The 19687-nt window shown below is 38.2% G+C and overlaps 1 protein-coding gene across 1 annotated transcript in view; it reads left to right on the top strand.

The window, feature by feature from the left end:
- SMARCAL1 (SWI/SNF related, matrix associated, actin dependent regulator of chromatin, subfamily a like 1) overlaps positions 1–18538 on the top strand; it is a gene marked incomplete at its 5' end in the record, with an annotated part of 51205 nt that extends 32667 nt beyond the window's left edge. The window contains 5 exon segments of the mRNA XM_056536997.1: positions 717–819; positions 14873–15055; positions 15507–15607; positions 15824–15920; positions 18273–18538. Of these exon segments, the coding sequence (XP_056392972.1) occupies positions 717–819; positions 14873–15055; positions 15507–15607; positions 15824–15920; positions 18273–18440 (652 nt within the window).
- Positions 18539–19687: the final 1149 nt, after the last annotated feature.

Genomic DNA, 19687 nt, shown 5'->3' with positions numbered 1-19687 from the left:
TGTTGCTTTCTTACCCGACTGCTTTTTTCCCCTGGTATTTATTATTATGTTGCTTTTTCCCCTGGTATTTATTATTATGTCACATCCTGTTTGTCACACGTGGGTTTTGTAGGTTTTGGTTTCCAACTCCTCTGAGTTGTCGGGGAAAAAATCCACAACAATTCAACAAATTCGGGTTGGAAACCTTTATAAATACGAGGGAAAGCTCAGAAATGTCGGGTTACGCCCCTTTTTCGGGTTTGGGAGAATCCACATTGGGTCCGTCGGGGAAAAATGTTGCATCGTGTCGCAGACTGGCGAACGATGTCTGCTACATGTCACAGACAAAGATGCGACAAAATAAACCGACAAAACCAGTCAGGTTTAGAATAGTAAATGAGGGCTATTATGTCCAATTTGCTTTTTTCCTCCTTTTTTGGTTTTGTTCCAATACACACAAAGGGAATAAACATGTGTATAGCAAAACATGTGTTACTGCAATCCTTTCCTGTGAGAAATACTTCATTTTATAGAAAAATGTCAGGGGGGCAACATTTACGGCCATGACTGTATGTATGTGTATGTATGTATGTATGTGTATATATATATATATATATATATATATATATATATATATATATATATATATATATATAATATTTTTTTTTTTTTTTTTTTTTTTTGCTGTATACAGGGATTACTAATAATAATTTCCTTCACTCACATTGGATTTGCAGAGAATACATTCTGGATCTGCTGGAGAGCGGCCGGGAGAAGTTCCTGGTGTTCGCTCATCACAAGTTGGTTCTGGACAGTGTCTGTGAGGAGCTGGGGAAGAAGGTGAGCGCCCCCTGTCATCTGTCCTGTTAGTCATTTCTAGTCATCCATATTTGTTATTGTCACTAATATAAAGTGACATTTACAGGATTCTTTTCTTATACTAATCATTAAAGTCAATTATGTTAACAAAGTAACAAAAGAATAGACTGAAAAAGTCTAAAACTGTGCAGGAGCCGCGGTGTTCTTCTTTATCTGCTTCTGTTCTTCATCCTGGCAGCTGAATGTGATGGCAGACAAGACTTTGCCTACCAGAAAGTCTATGCTGCCCACCTCAGACGTTCTCAGTGAGTGACGCTGTTGTTGCCATGGCTGCACATATTAAAGCGGTATTCTAGGGAGTAACTTTAAAGTTAAGCCCCTTGACATCTTATCCCCTATCTAAAGGATCTCGGCTGCGGCACCCCAGACATCTGGTGCACGGAGCGACCTTCGCGATGCGGGGCGGAGACTCATCACGGTTGTGACGTCATGACCATGCCCCCTCAGTGCAAGTCTATGGCGTGACGGCTGTCACGCCCCCTCCCATAGACTTGCATTGAGGAGGCATGGCCGTGACAACACAAGCAGGGCACGGCTGTGACGTCATGAGCCCCCAGCACTGCACCTGACTCAAAATGAACACCAGGTGCAGCAGGGAGATTGCGGGGGTCCCCAGTGGTGGGACCCCTGCGATCAGACATCTTTGGATAGGGGATAATATGTATAGGGGCAGAGTTCCCCTTTAATACGTAATTATGTATTTACCAAACCCCTGGGCGGTAGCCCGGGGTAAAACACCCCTATTAGAATACCCCTATATCACTTTTAATCAGTGCTCGGACCTAATATAAATCCAGAAATATTAAATTGATTCCAGATGGGTAAAGTATTAGTGATATACAACATGGTGTGATACCCTTATGTTCCAAAATTTGGGGTACTGCAGATACCCTACAACCCTATCTGAAGATCATTAAAATGCACACACTAGATTGTCTGCCTCTACATGTTTCGCCATTACAACAGCGTTCTCAAGAGGCAAAGAGTGGCAATGGCTGACAAAAGATGGCAGAGGGGCTTTTTATAGATATCACCTATGACCTCATAATCAATCTTGTATAGCAGGAAAGAAAATTCTTTGCACTGAAAATAATTCACCCCCCCCCCCCGCTATACAAGTTGTCTTCACGCTATACCGGTCGCCCCGTGAGGAGACCAGTCCAGAAATTTGCAGGCTGCAGCTTGAGATCCAACGCCTGTACCCCATATGGAGGGGTTATATGCATGAACCCAAGGTTCGCCTCATGTGAGTGCAACACCTATACTGGGAAACTTTGGGACCCCCCCCCCCCCCCCCCCTTTTTTTTCTTTTTCCTTTATTTATGTCATAATCAATCGTCCAAGTCCCTGGACCAATGATGAGATCCAATAACAAGTGCAGTCCAATGAGATCCATGCTCCCATAATTACTTCCTAGGTCACACTTCTTTATGTCCCAATCCCATTACAATGATATACTTACGTCAATGTCAGTTGTCCGGTTCCCCCTGCCGACGTCATATTATGGCGCCCGTCTAGATGTTAGCATCACCCCGCTGCACCGCGCATGGGAAACTTCAATGTCCATATACTGCGTCACTGCGCCTGTGTTAACATTCTGCGCATGGCAACTGGTGCGTACAATAAACTTTTATCCTCCGCTGTTGTAAACGCGCCTGCATCAGCACTTAGTATTATTCCCCATGGCAAGAACGCGCAGCACATGTGTTAGGACTTAGTCTCTTCTAAGGCAAGAATGCCTCAAAGGTAACCATTGGTGTTATTATTTCAAAGTGACCACCAATATTTACTGACAAATTAATGTATATTATAGGTGACAAGGGCGCAGCTATAGATATAAGTATAATTAATAAATAATGAATGTGATATAATATAATTAATAAATAATGAATGTGATAGATCAGTAAAAAACCAAAATATCTACCGTATTTTTCGCCGTATAAAGTCGGTGCGTCTTATACGGCGAATACACCCCTATCGCGGCCGGGACCCGTGGCTAATACAGGACATCACCGATCGCGGTGATGTCCTGTATTAACCCTTCAGACGCGGCGATCAAAGCTGACCGCCGCGTCTGAAGGGAAAGTGACACTAACCCGGCTGCTCAGTCGGGCTGTTCGGGATCGCAGCGATTTCACCGCAGGGGTCCCAAACAGCCGGACTGAATAGCCGGGTTAGTGCTTAAAGGACACCGGGAGGGACCTTACCTGCTTCCTCGGTGTCTTCTCCGTTCAGGGATCCCCTGTATGGCCGGCGCTCTCCTTTCTCATCATCACGTTGTCGCGTCGGGGTGCGTAACGACGTGATGGCGGCGACGGAGAGCAAGGATACCCAGCCGGCAGCAGAGACGTTCCGGAGCGACGGCGACAGCGATGGAGCGACATCCAGGGCAGCGGTGACGGGTCCGGAGCGGTGCGGACACGTGAGTATTAACTCCTATGCAGTGGTCTTCAATCTGCCGACCTCCAGATGTTGCAAAACTACAACTCCCAGCATGCCCGGACAGCCAACGGCTGTCCGGGCATGCTGGGAGTTGTAGTTTTGCAACATCTGGAGGTCCGCAGGTTGAAGACCACTATTGGGTTCAAAATCTTTATTTTTTTAGATTTTGCGCCTATAAATTGGGTGCGTCTTATACGCCGATGCGTCCTATAGGGCGAAAAATACGGTATCTATGGACCTAGGCATATAATCATTAATAACTTAGATATGGCCTCTCTTAATAGGGCAATTCTACACCATTATATTGTATTCTCAAGTGTTCAGTACATTCCATACAGGTAAGTACAATAGAGCAATGTATTTAGGGTTATCTATCTATCTCCATCGTATTAGTATTACTACAACTCCTGAATATTGTTTGTCATAATCAATCCATTATGGAACCTTAGTTGCATGGATAATATGATGATGGAGATTGATAGATGACCCTAATTAAATTGCTCTATTGTACTAATACTTTACCCTTCTGGCATCACATTTAATATTTCTGGGTTTATATTACCGAGCACTGATTAAAAGTTATATTTCAGGGGTATTCTAATAGGGGTGTTTTACCCTGGGCTACGGTCCAGGGGTTTGATGAATACGCAATTAAAGGGGTACTCCGGGGGAAAATAATTTTTATTTTTTATGAACTGGTGCCAGAAAGTTAAACAGATTTGTATATTACTTCTATTAAAAAATCCTAATCCCTAGAATTGTCTCATAAACGCTCCCTTTCCTTCTCTGTTCTCCGTGATCTGCAGCTTGCTAGGCTCGAAGTTAGCCGCTTACTAGAAGAATCTTGGGGTCGCTGGCTCCAAATGGGTCGCAGTAGGTTCTATGAGTATGGGAACAAGAGTGGTCGCGTGCTGGCCAGAGCGCTGCGCACTCTTCTGGCCCTCACCCATATCCCCTGTATTCGCTCTTGCCCTGGCTCGGTAGTCCACTCAACCCCGGACATCGTTTCCACTTTCCACACCTTTTTCTCTGACCTATACGATCTACCCTCTCTTTCCTCCTCTCCCTCGCCCCCTCCCTCACCCTTCCCTTCCACTCCCCCGGATGCCTTAGAGAAGCTGGAAGCCCCCTTCTCTGAGGAGGACCAAGTCATCAAAGACCTCCCGGGCGGGAAGAGCCTTGGCCCTGATGGGTATAGGGCCAAGTTTTACAAAACCCTCTTGGACTCCCTGTCCCCGCTCATGCTCCGAGCCTACAACTCTATTCCTCCCTCCACTCCCATCCTGGCCCCCTCCATGCTGGCCCATATAGTGGTCCTGCCCAAACCGGGTAAAGACCCCCAATTATGTGGGAGCTACCGCCCTATTTCCCTTTTAAACGTAGACCTAAAAATTTGTTCTAAATTACTGGCAGTTCGCCTTAATTCCATCCATCCTTCCTTCTCTGATACATCTTGATCAGGTGGCCTTTGTGCCCGGGAGGGAAGCCAGAGATAACACCATAAAGACCATTGACCTTATCCACTATGCTAACACTGCCAAGTTACTCTTGATGGTGCTTTCTCTTGATGCCGAGAAGGCATTTGATCGAATCTCCTGGCCCTCCCTGGCGCAAACCTTACAACATGCTGGCTTTGGCCCCAACTTTGTAGCTAAGGTCTTAGCCCTTTATGACTCCCCATCTGCCCGCTTAAAAATGAATGGCTCCCTGTCGGATCCCTTCCCTATTCGTAATGGCACCCATCAGGGGTGCCCCCTTTCTCCTCTGCTGTACGTCCTGGTGATGGAGCATCTTTTGGCTGGAATAAGAGCGGATCCCAGTATCCGGGGGGTCACAGTATGTGACACTGAATACAAATGATCTGCTTTTGCTGATGATCTTTTAGTTTACCTTACAGACCCTGTGGTATCGTTGCCCAATCTCATGGCCCGACTTCGGGGCTTTGGCGCTTGGTCTAACTTCAAAATTAACTATTCCAAATCTGAGGCACTGGGTGTCTCCTTACCTGGACGTACAGTGGACTCCTTACGTTTGAACTTTCCCTTTACCTGGCCTCCTCAAGGAAGCACTTACCTAGGCACCAGAATACCCTCCGACCTTTCCCAACTGTTCTCGCTCAACTTTTCTCCCTTGCTAGCACAGTTTCGTGCGGACTTAGTCTCCTGGGATAGGCGGGAGTTCTCTTAGTTTGGTCGGATGAGTATCCTGAAAATGAACCTTCTGCCCTGCCTATTATATCTCCTGCAGACCATCCCCATCCTCCTCCCTTCATCCTTTTGGCGTCTCGTACAGCGCTGCTTTGGGTTGTTTGTCTGGTCATCGATCCGTCCCAATTGAATCGCCTCCTCCTTTCTAGACCAAAATTGTCTGGGGGAGCGGGTCTACCTGACTGCCGATTATATTATTTGGCATGTGTGCATGCTCGTGTCCTTGACTGGTCACACAACCCTGGCTCCAAACTGTGGGTTCGATTGGCCCAAGACATCTGCCCCAAAGCCCTTGCCACCCTGCCTTGGACCTGGTCCCCGACTCACTCCCCATGCCCTACTTCTTACTCCACCCGTCACACTCTTGCCTCCTTACACTCTGCTGGAGCAGGTGGTTGTTAAATTGACCGTCGGGGCCCCCTTCTCCCAGTGACCGACCACCCTGATTTCCCGCCCGGAGCTTCCACTGAGGGTCCCTTTCTTGCTGCTTCTAGATCTCACCCCTTGCGCTTTCACCATGTCCTAGCAGGGTGCCAGCTTAAGCCCTTGGACACCCTGATGGCGGAGAGGCCGTCCTCTCGTCGTGCCCCCTTTGCCTACCTTCAGTTGCGCCATTTTTACTCCTCTCTTCCAACATCTTTGGAGTTGCACCGTGCACTGTCACAGTTCGAGCGTCTAGGTCTTGCCTTCTCGTACCCTAGGCACTCCATCTCTATTTTATATGACCTGTTGCTGTTCCCTAGATCTATCCCTCCCGGCATATTGTCGTGCGTGGGAAAATGAACTGGCAAAAGCATTTACCCCGGAAGACTGGGCGAGGTGTTTCTACCTCACTCACAAGTCGGCCATTGCTACCAAAGCTCAAGAAACGTGCTACAAAATCATGTCTCGCTGGTACCGGGTGCCTGCGACTCCTCACCGCTGGTATCCTTCCTTTCCGGAGGCTTGTTGGCGGTGCGGAACTGCCATGGGTACGATGACGCATATCTGGTGGGATTGCCCTGCGCTTGCTTCTTTTTGGCGTCCGGTTTTGCAAGTCATCCAAGAAGTTTCCGGAGTTCATGTTCCTTCTACTCCTGAAGCGATTTTACTTTTTATGTTTCCCATGGCGCAAGCTCGTTATAAACGATCCCTTGCATGACATTTGCTACAGGCGGCAAAAACGGTCATTGCTCGGAGGTGGAGGTCTGCTGATCCTCCATCCTTGGAGGAATGGTTTGCAGAGGTCGCACATATACGACACATGGAGGCACTCGTGTCTATCCTCCAGGCGGACGCTGTCCGCACGGAAACCACCTGGCTCCCCTGGTCGCAATTCTGCTCCTCTAATAGATACCGGTCCCTGTCATAATTCCTGTGGGATCATATGGTTGTATTACTCCTCCATGGTTTTCCCCCCTTGCTCTAGTAGCTTCCCGCCAGCCGGTGTCCCTCCCTTTTTCCCCTCCTACTCTCCCTTTACTATTCTTTGTTGTGCTCTTTCATTTTAGCTTTTGTCCCTCTTGGCAATGTGTAAATTCCTTATTGCACTTTTTGATGTGCTAGAGCGGCCCCTTCCGTGACTGCTATATGGATGGCTCTCCCTTCCTCTACTGGGCTCGTTTATGATCCCGCTTGTCCGCTTGTGTCGCTCTTCCTACAGCTCTCATTGCCTTATCCACCTGTTCTATACCATATGTTGTGTTATACGCTGTTCTGATTTGGTGCTCATGTTTTTGTCCTATTATTATGGCCTCCTAAGGCTCTTGGACCATTGTTTGTTTGCTCCTTTACCTGCACACCTTGATTGTGTATTGTTTTCTATATATTTGTCAATAAAAATCTTTTTGAATATGAAAACATCTTAATCCTTTCAGTACTTATTAGCAGCTGTATGCTACAGAGGAAATTCTTTTCTTTTTGAATTTCTTTCTTGTCTTGTCCACAGTTCTCTCTGCTGACACCTGTTGCCCGTATCAGGAACTGTCCAGAGCAGGAGAAAATCCCCATAGCAAATCAATGCTGCTCCGGACAGTTCCTGACACTGACAGAGGTGTCAGCAGAGAGCACTGTGGACGACACAAAAAAAAAAAGTAAAGAATTACCTCTGTAGCATACAGCTGCTAAAAAGTACTAAAAGGATTTAAGATTTTTTTTTATAGAAGTAATTTACAAGTCTGTTTAACTTTCTGGCACCAGTTCATAAAAAAAAAAAGTTTTCCACCGGAGTACCCCTTTAAGAGGGGCCCTTATGCCCTTTTGGGGTTAATTGGTGTGTATATAATACATAATTATGCTCCTGCAGGTAAAAAAAATAAAAAATAAAATTCTTACTAGCTTTCCCGGACAACATTGTTCTTATGGAGTCCGGCCCCGCAGCACTTTTTTGCGGTGTGGGTCAGCACAAGGTGTTGCCCTCTTAGCCAATCAGTAGACACTGTGGTGCCCCAGGAAGTTCCTTTCAGTGGGCACGCCGGATTGTCCTTTGCTGATGCCCATATATTATATTTTGTTTATATTATTGTAATATATTGTTATATTATTGCCATATATTGTAGTGTAAGCTGTCATTAGAGGATGGTGTAGAGCAGTGGTCTCCAACCTGCGGACCTCCAGATGGTGCAAAACCAAAACTCCCAGCATGCCCGGGCATGCTGGGAGTTGTAGTTTTGCAACATCTGGAGGTCTGCAGGTTGGAGACACTGGTGTAGAGGTTCTTGTCTATGCCTTGTATCTACCTGTCTTAGCTGATAATGAGGCATGGAGTTTTCAGCCATATTGATTTCCATTTCAGAATAGAAATGATTTCCTAATGCTGCCTACATTTCCACTGAATCCTCTGGCACCTGGTCTGATCACTGCACATGGTCATCTAATTAGACTGCTGGGGCTTGAGGTCCGCTAGGTGAACTGATTTGACTCAAGTGGGTTTGGGTCCGTTCACATTAGGTTCAGTTTTGATGTCTTTTCTTTTTCAATGTGCGTTTTTCATGGTCATGAGAATAAAGTGGTCTGATCAGTAATCACCGCCGAGGTGTTTTATGGAGATTTGAAGCTTTTAGGCTGTGTTCACACATTGAAGGTTTACTTCATTCTTCAGACATTTTTGTTACATTGTGTCTGTTTTCTTCATTCTTCAGACATTTTTGTTACATTGTGTCTGTTTTCTTCATTCTTCATACATTTTTGTTACATTGTGTCTATCTTCTTCATTCTTCAGACATTTTTGTTACATTGTGTCTGTTTTCTTCATTCTTCAGACATTTTTGTTACATTGTGTCTGTTTTCTTCATAAATTTTTGTTACATTGTGTCTGTTTTCTTCATTCTTCAGACATTTTTGTTACATTGTGTCTGTTTTCTTCATTCTTCAGATATTTTTTGTTACATTGTGTCTGTTTTCTTCATTCTTCAGACATTTTTGTTACATTGTGTCTGTTTTCTTCATTCTTCATACATTTTTGTAACATTGTGTCTGTTTTCTTCATTCTTCAGACATTTTTGTTACATTGTGTCTGTTTTTTTCATTCTTCAGACATTTTTGTTACATTGTGTCTGTTTTCTTCATTCTTCAGACATTTTTGTTACATTGTGTCTGTTTTCTTCATAAATTTTTGTTACATTGTGTCTGTTTTCTTCATTCTTCAGACATTTTTGTTACATTGTGTCTGTTTTCTTCATTCTTCAGATATTTTTTGTTACATTGTGTCTGTTTTCTTCATTCTTCATACATTTTTGTTACATTGTGTCTGTTTTCTTCATTCTTCATACATTTTTGTTACATTGTGTCTGTTTTCTTCATTCTTCAGATATTTTTTGTTACATTGTGTCTGTTTTCTTCATTCTTCATACATTTTTGTTACATTGTGTCTGTTTTCTTCATTCTTCAGATATTTTTTGTTACATTGTGTCTGTTTTCTTCATAAATTTTTGTTACATTGTGTCTGTTTTCTTCATTCGTCAGATATTTTTTGTTACATTGTGTCTGTTTTCTTCATTCTTCAGACATTTTTGTTACATTGTGTCTGTTTTCTTCATTCTTCAGACATTTTTGTTACATTGTGTCTGTTTTCTTCATTCTTCATACATTTTTGTTACATTGTGTCTGTTTTCTTCATAAATTTTTGTTACATTGTGTCTGTTTTCTTCATTCTTCAGACATTTTTGTTACATTGTGTCTGTTTTCTTCATAAATTTTTGTTACATTGTGTCTGTTTTCTTCATTCTTCAGACATTTTTGTTACATTGTGTCTGTTTTCTTCATTCTTCAGATATTTTTGTTACATTGTGTCTGTTTTCTTCATTCTTCAGACATTTTTGTTACATTGTGTCTGTTTTCTTCATTCTTCATACATTTTTGTAACATTGTGTCTGTTTTCTTCATTCGTCAGACATTTTTGTTACATTGTGTCTGTTTTCTTCATTCTTCAGACATTTTTGTTACATTGTGTCTGTTTTCTTCATTCTTCATACATTTTTGTTACATTGTGTCTGTTTTCGTCATTCTTCAGACATTTTTGTTACATTGTGTCTGTTTTCTTCATTCGTCAGACATTTTTGTTACATTGTTTTTTTTTTTTTTTTCATTCTTCATACATTTTTGTTACATTGTGTCTGTTTTCTTCATTCTTCATACATTTTTGTTACATTGTGTCTGTTTTCGTCATTCTTCAGACATTTTTGTTACTTTGTGTCTGTTTTCTTCATAAATTTTTGTTACATTGTGTCTGTTTTCTTCATTCTTCAGATATTTTTGTTACATTGTGTCTGTTTTCTTCATTCTTCAGACATTTTTGTTACATTGTGTCTGTTTTCTTCATTCTTCAGACATTTTTGTTACATTGTGTCTGTTTTCTTCATAAATTTTTGTTACATTGTGTCTGTTTTCTTCATTCTTCAGATATTTTTGTTACATTGTGTCTGTTTTCTTCATTCTTCAGACATTTTTGTTACATTGTGTCTGTTTTCTTCATTCTTCATACATTTTTGTAACATTGTGTCTGTTTTCTTCATTCTTCAGACATTTTTGTTACATTGTGTCTGTTTTTTTCATTCTTCAGACATTTTTGTTACATTGTGTCTGTTTTCTTCATTCTTCAGACATTTTTGTTACATTGTGTCTGTTTTCTTCATAAATTTTTGTTACATTGTGTCTGTTTTCTTCATTCTTCAGACATTTTTGTTACATTGTGTCTGTTTTCTTCATTCTTCAGATATTTTTTGTTACATTGTGTCTGTTTTCTTCATTCTTCATACATTTTTGTTACATTGTGTCTGTTTTCTTCATTCTTCATACATTTTTGTTACATTGTGTCTGTTTTCTTCATTCTTCAGATATTTTTTGTTACATTGTGTCTGTTTTCTTCATTCTTCATACATTTTTGTTACATTGTGTCTGTTTTCTTCATTCGTCAGATATTTTTTGTTACATTGTGTCTGTTTTCTTCATTCTTCAGACATTTTTGTTACATTGTGTCTGTTTTCTTCATTCTTCAGACATTTTTGTTACATTGTGTCTGTTTTCTTCATTCTTCAGACATTTTTGTTACATTGTGTCTGTTTTCTTCATTCTTCAGATATTTTTGTTACATTGTGTCTGTTTTCTTCATTCTTCAGATATTTTTGTTACATTGTGTCTGTTTTCTTCATTCTTCAGACATTTTTGTTACATTGTGTCTGTTTTCTTCATTCTTCAGACATTTTTGTTACATTGTGTCTGTTTTCTTCATTCTTCAGATATTTTTGTTACATTGTGTCTGTTTTCTTCATTCTTCAGACATTTTTGTTACATTGTGTCTGTTTTCTTCATTCTTCATACATTTTTGTAACATTGTGTCTGTTTTCTTCATTCGTCAGACATTTTTGTTACATTGTCTGTTTTCTTCATTCTTCAGACATTTTTGTTACATTGTGTCTGTTTTCTTAATTCTTCATACATTTTTGTTACATTGTGTCTGTTTTCGTCATTCTTCAGACATTTTTGTTACATTGTGTCTGTTTTCTTCATTCGTCAGACATTTTTGTTACATTGTTTTTTTTTTTTTTTCATTCTTCATACATTTTTGTTACATTGTGTCTGTTTTCTTCATTCTTCATACATTTTTGTTACATTGTGTCTGTTTTTGTCATTCTTCAGACATTTTTGTTACATTGTGTCTGTTTTCTTCATAAATTTTTGTTACATTGTGTCTGTTTTCTTCATTCTTCAGATATTTTTGTTACATTGTGTCTGTTTTCTTCATTCTTCAGACATTTTTGTTACATTGTGTCTGTTTTCTTCATTCTTCAGACATTTTTGTTACATTGTGTCTGTTTTCTTCATAAATTTTTGTTACATTGTTTCTGTTTTCTTCATTCTTCAGATATTTTTGTTACATTGTGTCTGTTTTCTTCATTCTTCAGACATTTTTGTTACATTGTGTCTGTTTTCTTCATAAATTTTTGTTACATTGTGTCTGTTTTCTTCATTCTTCAGATATTTTTGTTACATTGTGTCTGTTTTCTTCATTCTTCAGATATTTTTGTTACATTGTGTCTGTTTTCTTCATTCTTCAGATATTTTTGTTACATTGTGTCTGTTTTCTTCATTCTTTAGACATTTTTGTTACATTGTGTCTGTTTTCGTCATTCTTCAGACATTTTTGTTACATTGTGTCTGTTTTCTTCATAAATTTTTGTTACATTGTGTCTGTTTTCTTCATTCTTCAGACATTTTTGTTACATTGTGTCTGTTTTCTTCATAAATTTTTGTTACATTGTGTCTGTTTTCTTCATTCTTCAGACATTTTTGTTACATTGTGTCTGTTTTCTTCATTCTTCATACATTTTTGTTACATTGTGTCTGTTTTCTTCATTCTTCATAAATTTTTGTTACATTGTGTCTGTTTTCTTCATTCTTCATACATTTTTGTTACATTGTGTCTGTTTTCTTCATTCTTCAGATATTTTTGTTACATTGTGTCTGTTTTCTTCATTCTTCAGACATTTTTGTTACATTGTGTCTGTTTTCTTCATTCTTCAGACATTTTTGTTACATTGTGTCTGTTTTCTTCATTCTTCAGACATTTTTGTTACATTGTGTCTGTTTTCTTCATTCTTCAGACATTTTTGTTACATTGTGTCTGTTTTCTTCATTCTTCATACATTTTTGTTACATTGTGTCTGTTTTCTTCATTCTTCATAAATTTTTGTTACATTGTGTCTGTTTTCTTCATTCTTCATACATTTTTGTTACATTGTGTCTGTTTTCTTCATTCTTCAGATATTTTTGTTACATTGTGTCTGTTTTCTTCATTCTTCAGACATTTTTGTTACATTGTGTCTGTTTTCTTCATTCTTCAGACATTTTTGTTACATTGTGTCTGTTTTCTTCATTCTTCAGACATTTTTGTTACATTGTGTCTGTTTTCTTCATTCTTCAGATATTTTTGTTACATTGTGTCTGTTTTCTTCATTCTTCATAAATTTTTGTTACATTGTGTCTGTTTTCTTCATTCTTCATACATTTTTGTTACATTGTGTCTGTTTTCTTCATTCTTCATACATTTTTGTTACATTGTGTCTGTTTTCTTCATTCTTCAGACATTTTTGTTACATTGTGTCTGTTTTCTTCATCAGACATTTTTGTTACATTGTGTCTGTTTTCTTCATCAGACATTTTTGTTACATTGTGTCTGTTTTCTTCATTCTTCATACATTTTTGTTACATTGTGTCTGTTTTCTTCATTCTTCATACATTTTTGTTACATTGTGTCTGTTTTTTTCATTCTTCATACATTTTTGTTACATTGTGTCTGTTTTCTTCATTCTTCATACATTTTTGTTACATTGTGTCTGTTTTCTTCATCAGACATTTTTGTTACATTGTGTCTGTTTTCTTCATCAGATATTTTTGTTACATTGTGTCTGTTTTCTTCATCAGATATTTTTGTTACATTGTGTCTGTTTTCTTCATACATTTTTGTTACATTGTGTCTGTTTTCATCATACATTTTTGTTACATTGTGTCTGTTTTCTTCATTCTTCATACATTTTTGTTACATTGTGTCTGTTTTCTTCATTCTTCAGACATTTTTGTTACATTGTGTCTGTTTTCTTCATCAGACATTTTTGTTACATTGTGTCTGTTTTCTTCTTCATACATTTTTGTTACATTGTGTCTGTTTTTTTCATTCTTCATACATTTTTGTTACATTGTGTCTGTTTTCTTCATTCTTCAGACATTTTTGTTACATTGTGTCTGTTTTCTTCATTCTTCATACATTTTTGTTACATTGTGTCTGTTTTCTTCATTCTTCATACATTTTTGTTACATTGTGTCTGTTTTCTTCATTCTTCATACATTTTTTTTACATTGTGTCTGTTTTCTTCATTCTTCAGACATTTTTGTTACATTGTGTCTGTTTTCTTCATTCTTCAGACATTTTTGTTACATTGTGTCTGTTTTCTTCATCAGACATTTTTGTTACATTGTGTCTGTTTTCTTCATTCTTCAGATATTTTTGTTACATTGTGTCTGTTTTCTTCATTCTTCATACATTTGTTACATTGTGTCTGTTTTCTTCATTCTTCATACATTTTTGTTACATTGTGTCGGTTTTCTTCATAAATTTTTGTTACATTGTTTCTGTTTTCTTCATTCTTCAGACATTTTTGTTACATTGTGTCTGTTTTCTTCATTCTTCAGATATTTTTGTTACATTGTGTCTGTTTTCTTCATTCTTCAGACATTTTTGTTACATTGTGTCTGTTTTCTTTATTCTTCAGATATTTTTGTTACATTGTGTCTGTTTTCTTCATTCTTCAGACATTTTTGTTACATTGTGTCTGTTTTCTTCATTCTTCAGACATTTTTGTTACATTGTGTCTGCTTTCTTCATTCTTCAGACATTTTTGTTACATTGTGTCTGTTTTCTTCATTCTTCAGACATTTTTGTTACATTGTGTCTGTTTTCTTCATTCTTCAGACATTTTTGTTACAATGTGTCTGTTTTCTTCATTCTTCAGATATTTTTGTTACATTGTGTCTGTTTTCTTCATTCTTCAGATATTTTTGTTACATTGTGTCTGTTTTCTTCATTCTTCAGACATTTTTGTTACATTGTGTCTGTTAGCTGCGAGCTGGCAGGAGCGATCTGATAGGTGATGATGTCATGCTGTAATTCACATGATCACATGACTGTTACATTACTGAATTATATGGATAGCTGTGCTGGAATAAAGTCACATGACCTCCTCCATCTGAATTAGATTTTTCTATCTGTTGTTTTTTAACCCTTTATGTATTCAGGTCCTGACAGTAATTGATTTTTTCCTCCGGAATGACTCTATTGCACAATGAAAAGCCAAACTCTTCCGATTTCTCACTTATCGTCTCCTTTCTTACAGAACGTGGGGTTTATCCGTATTGATGGCGCCACCTCCTCCGCCGACCGCCAGGCCCTTTGCCAAAAATTCCAGTTCTCAGAGAAGACTTGTGTCGCTGTCCTGTCCATCACGGCCGCCAACATGGGGCTGACCTTGTCCTCCGCTGACTTAGTGGTGTTTGCTGAATTGTTCTGGAACCCGGGGGTGAGTGTTCTTGTCGTGTATGGGGTTTTGTTACAATGGATTCTCATCTCTACACAGGAGGCTGCAGATAAGAAGAGATTGAGTGATCATCTTGTTATGTAAATCTGGTGACATGCAGCAGGGGGTGCACTCACAGCTCCTGTAGGGGTTGTCATCCGGCTTTCCCTGCCTTTCCACACAGTGGCACGTCCCACATAACCAGCCATGCAGGAGTTTGGGAAAGCTGGGTAGCATCTCCTTTGGAAGCTATAATTGTACTTGTGATAAATGTCACCCAGTACAGTGGATCCTTCTATCACATTGGGAGCAGATTGAGGGGATCTCATTGCACCTGAATACTGGGGGGGTATCAGCTGCTGGTCACATGGTGTCCGGATTTATAGCTGTATATAATAAATGTGCTGATCAGGATTTCTGGATTACCCAGTGCTCATCTCCGTGGTCTTTGTAGGTTCTGATTCAGGCAGAGGATCGGGTGCACAGGATCGGGCAGACCAGCTCCGTCAATATCCACTACCTGGTGGCGAAAGGAACAGCAGACGACTACTTGTGGTAAATCATCTATTGTGACTTATTGCTGATTTATCAAGGCTGCGAAACATTTACGGCCTAAAAAAGGACAAATGTGTAACGTTTCCCGTGTTTTGCACAAAAATGTGTGACTGTACTTTAACGTCAGTTTTCTGGTGGAAGCGCAGATAAATGACCCCATAATGTTCCTGACTCACAGAATCTTATAGAAGATTTATATGTTATGTCTCATTACAGGCCGATGATTCAGGAAAAGATTAAGGTCTTGGGTCAGGCAGGACTGTCAGAGACCAACTTCTCCGAAACCACAGAATCTGCTGATTATTTCTATAAGGTGAGAAGAGAATCTATAGATCACAGTCCTATGTATATATAACTATCTATATTTCATATCTATCTATATCTCATATCTATCTATATGTCATATGTATCTATATCTCATATCTATATGTCATATGTATGTATATCTTATATGTATGTATATCTCATATCTATCTATCTCATATCTATATGTCATATGTATGTATATCTCATATCTATCTATATCTCATATCTATCTATATCTCATATCTATCTATATCTCATATCTATCTATATGTCATATGTATGTATATCTCATATCTATATGTCATATGTATGTATATCTCATATGTATGTATATCTCATATCTATCTATCTCATATCTATATGTCATATGTATGTATATCTCATATGTATGTATATCTCATATCTATATGTCATATGTATGTATATCTCATATGTATGTATATCTCATATGTATGTATATCTCATATATATCTATATCTCATATCTATCTATATCTCATATCTAGCACTGCTTGATAAAGACTAGGGGAGCCTAGTCGAAACGTCACTTGCTGTGGAAACACTTTTTTTTTGTTATGGAATAAACACAAGACTTTTTTTCACTTTTAAACCTTGTGTGCTGCGGTGAGATTCTTTTTTGCTGTTGGGCCACTGACCCGGGCTCCAGAAACCGCGTGCACAATTGCATGAATACCAGGTGTGCTGTTCTTCTCCCTGTTATCTGTATCTCATATCTATCTATATCTATCTATCCCATATCTATCTGTCTCTCATATTTATCTCATACCTATTTGTCATATCTATTTGTCTACAACCAAAGGATAAGTTGGCCAGCACTATTAATTCCAAACTATTGTAAAGACCTGGCTTACAGGTGCAAGCTGCTGGGCTAAATATACAGCAACAGGAGAATACAGCAGCACACTGCTAGCATAAAGATATAGATTAAACATGAGTATATAGATAGAACATGAGTATATAGATAGAACATGAAAAGCTATACAGCTGTAATGCAATAAATGAAACTATGAAATTATGAGTTACTTAGCTTGCAAATTTGGCGCCGGTGGGACGGTCCACGCTATTTGGCACCAAATTTGCAAGCTAAGTACCTCGTAATTTCATAGTTTCATATCTTCATTTATTGCATTACAGCTGTATAGCTTTTCATGTTCTATCTATATACTTATGTTTTATCTATATACTTATGTTTCATCTATATCTTTGTGCCAGCAGTGTGCTGCTGTATTTTCTTGTTGCTATCTATTTGTCTATCTATCTCATATGTATCTTTCTTATATCTATCTATCTATCTACCTGTCTCTCATATCTATTTGTCTATCTCATATTTATCTATTTGTCTATCTATCTCATATGTATCTATCTCTCATATCTATCTCATCTATTTGTCTATCTATCTCATATGAATATATCTCATATCTATATTTATCTCATATCTATCTATCCATCCCCTATCTATCCATCCCCTATCTATCTATCTATCTCATATCTATCTCATATCTATCTATCTCATATCTATTTGTCTATCTCATATGTATCTCTCTAATATCTATCTCATATCTATCTATCCCATATCTATCTATCTCATATCTATCTATCTATCTCATATCTATTTATCTATCTATCTAATATCTCTCTAATATCTATCTAATATCTCTCTAATATCTATCTCATATCTATCTATCTCATATCTCTATCTCATATCTATCTATCTCATATCTATCTCATATCTATCTATCTCATATCTATCTATCTCATATCTATCTATCTCATATCTATCTATCTCATATCTATCTATCTCATATCTATCTATCTATCTATCTATCATATCTATCTCATTGTTTTCCAAACAGTGTGTTTCCAGGTGTTGCAAAACTACAGCTCTCAGCCTTTGGCTGTCCGGGCATGCTGGAAGTTGTAGTTTTGCAACAGCTGGAAACACACTGTTAGGAAAACCCTGGTCTATCTCATATCTATCTAATGTATTGGTAGACGGATGGATATATACCTACATTTATTGGTTTATCTTATCCAAGTAAAATGGTTGCAGTGATTTTGTAATAAAAATGTATTAAAGGGGCAGGTCACACAGGGTGCATCCATAGCGTGAAATACCCTGCTGATGTGCCCCTGCCCTAAATCACCTTCCTCTCATTGTGGCACATGTGGGTCTCTATACATCTCTTATGGGAAGGCACTTTGGAGGAGATTCATCAAGACCAGTTACCCATAGCAACCAATCAGATCGCTTCTTTTATTTTTTCAGATCTGATTGGTTGCTATTTGCAACTGGCCAACGTGTACTGCGTGTACTTTAACTAATGTGTTATTTACCACAGGACCCCAAGCAGAAGACGATATATGACCTGTTCCAGAGGTCGTTCTCAGAGGATGGGGCTGCGGATGACGCAGATGAAGCTTTGTTACTGGAGGCCTGTGAGGAGTTCGACCAAGAAATCCCTGAAGGAAATGTGTGCAAGAAAAGGAAAATCGATGATTACTTCTGAATCCGAAATTTTTTTATGTACAGAGTTGTGTATAATGTTATTTTATAGTTTATTTTGTCAATAATATTTCATAATTAAAGAGAAATAATATGTCTGTTCCCTCATTTACTTGTTAAAAATATATTGTCCCAGGATCTAAGTAGTTATATACTATACTGACAGTACGTGCAAGCATTGGTTGTATAAATATACTACAGTCAGTGCACATTGTATAAATATACTACAGTCAGTGCACATTGTATAAATATACTACAGTCAGTGCACATTGTATAAATATACTACAGTCAGTGCACATTGTATAAATATTCTACAGTCAGTGCACATTGTATAAATATACTACAGCCATTGTGCACATTGTATTAATATATTACAGTAATTGTGCACACTGCATAAATATACTAGTCTTTGTGCATATTGTATAAATATACTACAGTCAGTGCACATTGTATAAATATACTACAGTCAGTGCACATTGTATAAATATACTACAGTCAGTGCACATTGTATAAATATACTACAGTCAGTGCACATTGTATAAATATACTACAGTCAGTGCACATTGTATAAATATACTACAGTCAGTGCACATTGTATAAATATACTACAGTCAGTGCACATTGTAGAATATTTATACAATGTGCACTGACTGTAGTATATTTATACAATGTGCACTGACTGTAGTATATTTATACAATGTGCACTGACTGTAGAATATTTATACAATGTGCACTGACTGTAGTATATTTATACAGTCAGTGCACATTGTATAAATATACTACAGCCATTGTGCACATTGTATTAATATACTACAGTAATTGTGCACACTGCATAAATATACTACAGTAATTGTGCACACTGCATAAATATACCACAGTCTTTGTGCATATTGTATAAATATACTATAGTCAGTGCACATTGTATAAATATACTACAGTCAGTGAGCACACTGCATAAATATACTACAGTCATTGTGCACATTGTATAAATATACTACAGTCAGTGCACATTGTATAAATATACTACAGTCAGTGTGCACATGGTAAAAATATACTACAGTAATTGTGCACATTGTATAAATATACTACAGCAGTATGCACATTGTAAAAATATACTACAGTCATTGTGCACATTTTGTAAATATACTACAGTCATTGTGCACATTATGCACCTTTTGCGATATCACTTTAATATCTTCATTAGTGATATCACAAAAGGACTCGATGGTAAGGTGTGTCTTATGACCCAAA

The sequence above is a fragment of the Hyla sarda genome, chromosome 8, assembly GCF_029499605.1.
Source record: "Hyla sarda isolate aHylSar1 chromosome 8, aHylSar1.hap1, whole genome shotgun sequence".
NCBI lineage: Eukaryota > Metazoa > Chordata > Amphibia > Anura > Hylidae > Hyla > Hyla sarda.
This window is presented reverse-complemented; position numbering and strand designations above follow the sequence as displayed.